The sequence below is a fragment of the Triticum urartu genome, chromosome 4, assembly GCF_003073215.2.
Source record: "Triticum urartu cultivar G1812 chromosome 4, Tu2.1, whole genome shotgun sequence".
In the NCBI taxonomy this organism is placed as follows: domain Eukaryota; kingdom Viridiplantae; phylum Streptophyta; class Magnoliopsida; order Poales; family Poaceae; genus Triticum; species Triticum urartu.
The window spans coordinates 597,756,106-597,766,423 of NC_053025.1; the positions used below are offsets into that span (position 1 = coordinate 597,756,106).

The window sequence follows — 10,318 nt, forward strand, 5'->3', positions numbered from 1 at the left end:
TGTGATCTCGTTCATCAAATGACAACACATGTCCATGGCTAGAAAACTTAACCATCTTTGATTAAAGAGATAGTCTAGTAGAGGCTCACTAGGGACACGATATTTTGTCTATGTATCCACACATGTATCAAGTTTCCGGTTAATACAATTATAGCATGAATAATAAACATTTATCATGATATAAGGAAATATAAAATAACAATTTTATTATTGCCTCTAGGGCATATTTCCTTCATCTACTTCACTCAACTCTCTTGCATTCTGTCGAACACCTCATGAGCGCAATTTGAGGTCTGACCGGTCACTGTCTTGGTGAATGTATAGTGCACCGGATCTGGTAATCATGGTTGTAGATGCTCTAAAACTTTGATTAATCCGAAACAGAGGGGGATAAAATCAGTAGAAATCTGTTTTTTTTTCTCAAACAAGTCTTTTGGCATTGGCTGCGGGTTGTAAAACAAAATTAATCAAAAATCATACTCCCTTTGTAAGTGATTTAAACGCTATTATATTTCTTTACGGGGGGAGTAGTTTTGTTCTGCGTGAAAATTACATTTTTATTGAAATATTTTGTATCCATGTACAAGATGCAAAATCACATTGCGGCAAGTGAGATCCTTTCAAAAAAAAAAACATTGCGGCAAGTGAGTTGAGTGTGACCAACTCCTTTGTGGTGAGCGAACCTCTTCTTCCTCCTCGCCGCATCTCTCTCTTCCCATCCAGCCGCCCGCCGAGAGACACAGCACAAATCCACACTCGGTACTACTAGTCCACAGCACAAATCCAATGCATCCACCAAATCCAAGCTGCCCATCGATTTCAGCACGCCGGAGGGGAATCGAGGAGCTGGGGGGGAGTCGTCGGATCCGTCGAGTTGGCCGCGCGGTGGAGGCAGCGCTCCCCGTCCCGTCCAGATCGGCAGCCACGCGCCGGAGGTGGGTGGGGGAGCAGAGCGCCGGAGGAGCCGCGGCATCGGAACAGGAGGCCGCCGCTCGATTGATTCTACCTAGGGTTTCAGCCAATCGGCCGGCCCCGAAATCCCCAGCATGGAGTCGCCGCCGCCGCCCAAGTTCGTCGCCGGCCTAGATCGCGAGGACAGAATCAGCGCGCTCCCCGACCACCTCCTCCTCGACATCCTCGAGCGCCTCGACCTGCGCGAGGCCGTCCGCGCCGGCGCGCTCTCGACGCGGTGGCGGCGCCTCCCCAAGCACCTCTCGCGCGTGCACCTCAACGTCGGTCAATTCCAGGGCGTCGTGCCGCTCGAGGCCATGGACGCCTTCACGAGCGCCGCACGGGCCTTGCTGAATGTGGTCGAGGGCCAGTGCGAGCGTGGTGCCCTCAAGGTCCTCAGTCTCAGCTTCTACATCTCTTCCCCTCACTTGAGCTCCATAGGCCGCCTCGTCGTGGACGTCGTGAGCTTGGGCCAGACCCAATGCCTTGAGTTCTGCGTGTTACCGCCGCCCTCCAGCAACACCATCCCACTGCTCGCCGAGAATGGGCAGCAGTTCATGTCCTTCTCCCGTGCCTATCCAGTCGCCTTCTCGTGGCTCACCAGGCTTACACTCAAGAAACTTGTGTTTGGACATTCGGACGTCACCGACCTCATTACCGCTTGCGGTAGGCTCAGGCATCTCTACCTCAGCTTCTGCAGACTAGCTGATCCGTTCTCCGCGCTCAAGATCGACGTGCCGCGCTCTGGGATCCAGGAGCTCGAGTTCTCCTTCGTTGGGTGCACGGGAATTGAGCTCATTTCTGTCCCTAAGCTTAGGCGAGTGGGGTGCCAAAATTGGATCTTTGAGAATCCTCCAGTGTGCTTCGGCTACGTTCCTGAGCTTTGTGTTGTACAACTCTTTTCTAAAGCTAAGGAATGGCAGGTGCCATTCGCGCTGAGCGAGTGCCTGTCAAGGACAGGGAGTGCAATGAACCTGTCAGAATTGTATCTCGATTTTTTGCACCAAATGGTAAAGCTAATTTCTGCATACCACTCAAATATCTTCTGCATCAACATACCATATGTTCTTCTCTACCAATTTCAGCTGTGTATTTATGTTCTTGCTGCAGATTTGGATTCAGCCTGAACATCTGAAGCAGCTCACTGCTATATTCAAAAGCCTCACCTCTGTGTTTCTTTTGGGTATCTTCAGTGAGTGTGATCTGAACTGGACATTGTTTATCCTTGAAGCTGCACCTGCCCTACAGGATATTGCAGTAAGTGTTACTTAGCCTTCTTTTTAATTTAGTCCAAATCTTAGCATGTACATGTCTCATTCTACATTTTTACAATGATATGCTTTTCTGATATACAGCATAAAAAATATAGCAGAAAGTTGATCTAATTTCCGACCACTCACCTACGAAAAGTAGCGCATAGAAGACGCATTGTAATTTTGCAGCAAGACAATGTCCATGCACGACCCAGAAAAAAACCCTGCCGGATCGTTTCTCATGTTAGAGTTCTCCAAAAATTCATCCTATGTTTTTTTTTGAGGAGGAAAGCCCTGGCCTCTGCATCGAGTGATGCAAATAGCCCACTTGAGTCTTGATTAAAATTGTTTATTACAAAGTATCTTGGTCTATAGAAATAGTAGGAATACAGTTGTAGCTTGATAAGAACCACGGAAGAATATTCATGTGTCATACTTTACCTAGGATTTAATTCATGTAAATTCCTCCAAAACTCTAGGGGCCTCAACTTATATTTACTTGCAATTGTTGTCACGTTGTCCTTCATGGGTTGGTGGCAAGTTTAATTAACATGTGTTATTTACTTTCTATGTCCTTGCTTGAAGTTATCTCGACATTCATGTATCAAGACTCCCGAGAACAGTGCCGAGAAGAGGAACGTGGTGTGGAAGCCATCCAAGGATTTGAAGCACCTGAACTTGAGGGTGCTGCTGATCCAAGGGTGCGAGGATGAAGACAAGGTGACTAACTATGCAAGGCTAGTCATGGAACGAGCTGTGGGGCTGAAGAGAATCCTGTTGTGTGATCAACTCCCATGCGAGGACTGCAATGCCATCAACCCAGAGCCTTCCCTGAGAAGATCCCAGGTTGATGAAGCTAGCAGGCATCGGATTAAGGAGCGACTCACACGTGGATCCTCCTCTTCCATGGACATAATAATCTGTTGATGGGTATAGTCACGGAATGGTCAATCGCACAACGCCTGCAGCTGCTAGAGTGATGACTCTGTATGAGGCGGAGTCGGTCGTAATCTTAACTTTTAGTTATCTGTAATGAGGAAATACTTAATTCGCAGTTTAGGTTAATTATGTGTGCACTGCAATCTTGATGCATGCTTTTCGTTATCAATGTACTGGGAAATTGCCTAGTGTATGCTGATCTGTTTACCTACTGTGGGCATCATTCAAATTCTCAGACCTGTTGAGGCCTTGTCATCTTTTCAGAATGTGTCTTTGGAAACCTTGCCTAGGCCCAGAGTGTGTCTTTGGGAAGCCTTGTGGCAACTAGGATTTGCCTTCTGAATTTTTCTACTGTCAATACTAGCATCTGACTGAAGTGAGGTTGAACGTGGTGACAGTGTAGAGAAAATATTTCTGCACCTTTTTTCCCGGCATTCATATTACTCGAGTGTTGTATTTTCATGCTTGGCCTTCCAAGGTATGTACTTATAATATCAGTGAACATCTCTCTGAACAGGGTGCAAATTATATGTAGACTGTCACATCGGTCGGTCATGAAACTGGAGCAGGGGAAGCGAGAAAGTTGCAGTCGTTGCATTCACTTGTTTGACGACACAGTATTTGTGCTGATTCAGAACTTTGATAAACAACCGAACAATGGACTACATGTCCCAGGCTCATCATGTGTCCAACTTCTTCACAAGAAGAAAAGGCTGGCTTTGTATTCTACTCCAACCAGCAGTCCAAGCCGCATACTGCACAGTCTGACCTGCAGAGAGGGATGTGCCGGTCCTGGAGGTCTATCGTGTGGCTTTGCTGCAGTGCGCATGGCTGCATGCGTGCGCCTGCGTGAGTGAGGTCGCAGGTGCTCAATTTAGAATTTTGAACACGGTGATTGCCTTGATTTCGTTCTGCAGAAACATGACCTGTAGGCAAACCATGAGTCCCCCAAACTACTGTAGCTCAACTGTCAATTAGGCAAGTTCAGAAAATTTTCTTTAGTGACGCAACCATAAAAAAATACCCGAAGAATTCTAAAGAGACAAATTTTAGCATGCTCCCTTTTACCTTTCCTTTTCACATGAGAGATAAGAGTTCATAATAGATCTGAGCCATTGATTTGATTAAGTAGTGGTCAGATTTACTCTTACCTTCTTACCTCTCATGTGAAAAGAGAGGGTAAGAGGGAGCATGTTAAAAGTACTTGAAGATTGATTCGCTCAAACCTATCCACACCATTCCTGATGTGAATTCTCGGCTTGTTTTAGCATTCTAGCAGCGGACACGTTTCTGATCTGAAGAATTCTTGCTTGGAGACCAGTTAAGCTCTCCTTTGGGTCGGAAGCGAACAAACGCAAGAGGCGGCATGGTTTCTATGGACAAAGAGAATTCTGAGAGAACAAGCTGCTCTCCTGTCACGCACGACCGCTCTATATATAGAACTTAACTAGCTACTCCTTCTCTAAACTAATATAAGAGTGTTTAGATAACTAAAATAGTGATCTAAACGCTCTTATATTAGTTTACGGAGGGAGTAGATGTTAATGTTAATGATTTTTTTTGTTTTTTTAATTATATATATATTTTTAGTTTATATAAATGTTAGATTAATGTCAACTGTTAGATGAATTAGATAGAAATACATGTTAGATATTAATGTCAAATGTTAGATGAATATTAGAATTAGTTAGATATTAATTAATATTAGATAGTAAGTGTTTAATGTTTCACCTATATGAACATAGGAAATTTCGTCTGACGATGAAAAAGATTTCATTATGTGCGAACACTGCGAAGACCAACGCGGCCTGTGCGACAGAAATTTCCTTGTTGATAATAGGCGCTTCAGCATCAAGCTGGATGAGACATTCGAAGTGGATACAGTAATTCACAACGGCAAGTATTTTTTTCGTAATAAAGCATGACTTATGCTTCATTTGCTTGAACTAATAATTTTAAAATTTCACTATTCTACTAGCGCATCCCCTGCCATGCTCGAATTTTTGTCTTGGATAAGATAGGTTTCAGTGCGATGAATGATATGGAGGTAAAGAGAGTTTACTTGAAGACCGAGCATGGTATATTTTCAACGTCAAATTATACAATGCAGACACGTACACACATTTTGAATGCAAAACTTGGCAAGCACTATGCAAGGTTTATGCATTTGAGCCTGATATGGTTATCACCTTTAATATTCGTCCGGAAGATGATATTGAAGGTAATAGAGACATCTGGGTCGATGTGCACACGCCTCCAGTTCTACCATTATGTGAGTTTTTCTCAACCATGTTTATGTCTTTGATATTGTTTATTCAAAAATAGTTGACAACTAATTTCTATTGTCAGCTTATTTCGGTTCAAGCAAACATGTCCGGCGCTTGGTAGACAGGACCTACTATTGTCCCGGGGCTGAACTAAACTGCGAGGAGATAAGTCATTATGTTTCATGGCTTGAGGATCTTCATACTGTCAAGACAAATTTTCTTCCTGCACCTAGAAATGTTAGTACTCAAAACGTGCGACCAATAATGATCGTATTGAACTATGGTCACATCTATAATAGAAAGATGGTAAGATTTTTACTATTTTTCCTTAGTGCATCTTTTGCATACATTATTTTTGAAGCTAAACTTTCATTGCTAAGTATATTAATTATTATACGATGTTTTTCAACAGGGACTCCTGATGACAGTTGTGCCTCAGTGGATCGAGACAAAAGGTCGCATGTCAATGGTTAGCTTACGACCAAGATATCCTACATTGCACATGAGTGCATTCAGGATTTCTGAAAGCGATGAATGCTTAATAGTGAAAGATTGGAGCAAAATTGTTAACGATCCCAGAGAAGTACTAGGGGGCAGCAAGGAGAAGCGCATCCCACTATTAGGAGACAGATTCATCTGCATGCTCCAGTATGATGAATCAGGAGAGCTATACATGTTCTATGCTATTTTACCTGAGAGGGAGCAGCAGGAGTGATTTAGCTAGTTCATGCTCTTAGTACTTGTCCTTTCATGTCCGTATTCTCGTCCTGAACTTAATTAATCTCAAATAGTGATTTGCTTGTGAACGCTTATAATATCATGACCATGTTGAACTCGATGATATCTTTGCTTCTGTTACAAGTGAATGTTTCTTCTTTAACCTAGTGTTGGTGGTGATTAGATAACGGTAATGACTATGATGATTAAATAGTGGTAATGACGACTACAATGATTTTTAGCTAGCTAGTATATATATACTGTTGTTGGTGATGATATGATGCAAGAGTTTATTTATATATTAATATGTGATGATGATGATGATGAGTTATTATATATATCATTTATGAAAAAATCACAAATTAGTTTGAACTGGATGGATCCTAGCTAAGTGATCAAGTATATATATATATGCCATATCCATATTACTTGATCACTTAGGTGATCAAGTAATATATATGGATATATGGCATATACTTGATCACTCAGCTAGCTATAGGATCCACATATGCATCCAGTCGAAACTAATCTGCGGTACTTTCACCTAATGATTTAACAATTCATTATAATGTAAAACAATCCTAAATTAAATTGATAACACAAATTTAAAGGAAAAATAAAAAATAAAACCAAAACCCACAAACATTTAGTACCGGTTGGTGTTACCAACCGGTACTAATGATCTACCGCACCCGTGGCCTGGCTCGTGCCATGTGGTGGCACTTTAGCCACGGGTGCACTAGGCGGCATGGTTTACCGGCACTAAAGGGGGGCTTAACCGGCACTAAAGGCCTTTACGAACCGGGACTAAAGCCTGATCAAGGATCTTGAGTTTTCACCCTGAAAAAAGTACGATATCCAAAAACAATGCCTTCAGCAAGGCCATTGGGCTTTCACCCTGGAAATCACAACTCGGTACTCAAGAGCACCACCAGAAATGTTTTCCACTTGTATTGCCGCCCCACTTGCCAAAGCCGCTGCTGCAAGTACTCAACACCCGACACATAGGAAAGACCTGTGCCATCATTTTTCAACGCAACCAAAAATCCTCTTCGCCATTACCAGTCTCCGATCGCAGCCACCATGACTTTGTTCACCTCTGTCAACACCGTGGAAATCTATACCTAGACATGTCCCACAGCACCGGCAAGACAGCGAAGCTGCTCGTCACGCCCTCATGAAGTCTCTCTGGCCGAACATGAGGGCGTGTACGACCAGGTCAATTTCGATAGCTATCCAGTGGCGCCATGTGCCAAAAGCTAAGATCTCCGAAAGGAAGACTAGAACCCGTCGGTGTTTAGATCAAGGAGGGCCGTCATGCAGCAGATCAAAATTTTGGAGCTCGAAGAAACAACAGGGCCAACCACCATGGAGCTCCCCTGGATCTCGACTGGCCAGATCTACATAATGTCGCCCTGCATCCTACCGTAGCCACCATGCAACCGCTCGAGTAGGTGTAGAGCAGCACCACGCCGAAGCATGGCCCACCAGTCACCGGCCCGCGCCGTGCGGCCCCACTGCGCCTGTAGGTCAAATCCGGCCACCGCAGCAAACAAGCACCACCGCCACAAACTCCCCCACGCCGCCACAACACCCACACAGACATCCACGCCGGCGAGCCGCCACGCCCCGTCAACCTTCGCCAGTGCCACGCCCATGCCCAAGGAGGCCGCCCGCGTCGCCCCATCGTGCTAGGGGAAGAAGACGCCCCGCCGTCGCCTGTGCCGGTTGGGCTTCGCCTCGCTGCGGCCTTGGACGGCGGCAAGGGATGGGGAGACAGGAGGTAGCGACCGGCACAGATCGAAGACCCCTCCCCGAGGCCTCGCGCGCGACGAGGAAGGGGGATAGTACGTACTGTCGTGAGGTATACATGCACGTACATCACTGCTCAACATGTTAGGGGTCGTAGCATTGTATTGATATATCTCAACCTATTGGCGTTCTTCAACTCAGGGTTTCTGTGCTTCTCTTGTCTACTGGGGCTAGTCCTCACGACTACGTGGCTCTCTAGTTCACATTCTCAGTAAATCCTGATCCCGAACTCGCCGGGGTCCCTGTGGAGTCCGCCCAGTTGGATCCACCCGGAGCTCGCTTCGTGCGCCGACCGGACCCATGGAAAATAGAATGGAACCGCAGGCCTTCCTATACCGCCGTCGGAAACCCACGCCTCGCTCCTTCCCCTACTATTCTTCAGTGTGTCCTCACTTGTGGCCGTTCTCAATGAGGAGCTAGGCGCGCCGCTCGACCAGGAAGACATCTCCAACCTGGCGTGTCTTAGAGCATCTCCAGCCCGTGCCCCCAACAAGGCCCCTCAGGCGATTTTTTGGCCACCAGCGATAAAAAATCGGCCCAGTCATGTTCCCAAGGGCTTATTTTTCGCCGGCTCAGGTCGAAATTGACGCCGGCGGACCCAACCTGAACCCGGTCCGCTGGAGGCGCTCGGGGGCGCCGGGCGAATCGTTTTTGGCGCGAAAGAGCCGCGGGCCCTCCTTACCAGCGACTCGTCTCTCTTCTCGCCGCTTTGTCGTCCTCATCACTTCGTTTCCCGCGGTGAATCAATGCCAAAGCTGCCGTGCGCTGCCGCGCCGGTCAGCCTCCTCCATTGATGCCTCACGGGCGGCGCAGTGAAGACCGGACGACGCGCGTCCCCTCGCCCGCCTCGTGTACATGCGGCGGCCACTCGTACGCGCGGCGCCTCCACCTATATAAGCCGACCCCAGCGCGCCGGTGACACGCACAGAGTCTCCACCGCCGACGCGCCATTTCTCCCCCTTTCCTCCCTCTCCTCTCGCCGTCTCCAATTCAAAGCATGGCCGAGCGCTTCCCAGGCGACGGCACGGCGGCGAACGGCTTCGGCCACCGCTACCTTCACAAGGACGAAGCTCGGCTCCTCTTCGAGACCGAGTACCCGGTCTCGCCGGACATGTGGGTGCCCGGGGCGTGGAGAACCAGCGTCAGCGGGGTCCCATCGGGGCGACGCGGCGTGCGGAGATCGCGCGTACCCGTGCATCCCTGCCGCGGGCGGCGAGGAAAGGTCCACGGTACGTCCCCGACAGCCCGCTCTGGGAGCTCGACTTCCGCCGCCGCCACACCGAGCAGCTCGAGGCCACCAACGGCGTCGTGCCCTCCGGAAGGCTCAACTCCGAAGGGCGGCGCCGATGGTGGGGCGTGCCCGGCCGCATGCTGGAGGCCGTCCTCGAGTACATCGAGGGCGGCAACACGCCGAGGCTGGAGTACTCCGCTCCCCCGTCCTTCTCTCGCCGACGTGGGAGCTCCTGGACACCGAGGCGCATGGACCCCGGGGTGTCCTCCTCCTCGTCCGGCCGCTCGTCCGGCTCTCCCTGCCTCCGCCCCGTCAAGCCGGAGCCCCAGGACATACCGGTCAGCCGGCGCACCTGCAGCTCAGTCGTCCGCATTGGCGACTCCACCCCCACCTCTGTCCGCCTCGTCCTTGTCAAGCCCAAGCCGGAGCCCGGCCTCCCCGCGGAGTACGAGGAGATAGCTCGGCGCGGCTTCTCCGACGAGGACGCCCTACAGTGGGCGCGGGACGACTACCTCCGCGACGAGATGGTCCGGCAGCGCCGGGCCCTGGAGGAGATAGCCGCCCGCAAACGTGGGTGCGAGGACGAGCACGGCGTCGTGATCCTCGACGGCGACGACGACGAGGACGCCCTTGGACCGTCCAACCCGCCGCGCCAACCGGGGGAGGGTTGCAGCTAATGATGGCAATTTTACTCATGGGTACGGGTACCCGCGAGTATCGCACCCGCATGGGCAGGGTATGGACATACTTTTATACCCATGGATAGTACCCATGCCCTACCCGTTAAGTCATGGGTAGGGTACGGGTATAACCTTGTACCCGCAGGTATACCCATACCCTGCCCGTTTGTGAACTAATGTTAATTTGTCATCAATTAGTCATTAATTTGTCATGTGACTCGTCTACTCCTATTGACTTAACAATATGTTGTGGTTTCTAAATTTTGATATTGGTCATTTACTCATCTACCTGTTATTGAGTTGAGATAATTGGATTTTTTTTGTCAAATGTGCTACCAATGAGCGTAAAATTGTGAACAACTTGTGTATTATTTGTTCTACCCGTTGGGTACCCAATGGGTACGGGTATCCGTCGGGTATGGGTATGGGTAAAGTTTCATACCCATGGGTACGGGTATGGGTAGAATT

The 10,318-nt window shown here is 48.5% G+C and overlaps 1 protein-coding gene across 1 annotated transcript; it reads left to right on the plus strand.

The window, feature by feature from the left end:
* The first annotated feature begins 631 nt into the window (after positions 1-631).
* On the plus strand, positions 632-3,336 carry LOC125553011. Its single transcript, XM_048716743.1, has 3 exons — positions 632-1,961; positions 2,062-2,208; positions 2,790-3,336. The coding sequence occupies exons 1-3, from the start codon at positions 1,047-1,049 to the stop codon at positions 3,129-3,131; spliced, it is 1,404 nt and encodes a 467-aa protein (XP_048572700.1). The 5' UTR covers positions 632-1,046; the 3' UTR covers positions 3,132-3,336.
* The last annotated feature ends 6,982 nt before the right edge of the window (positions 3,337-10,318 follow it).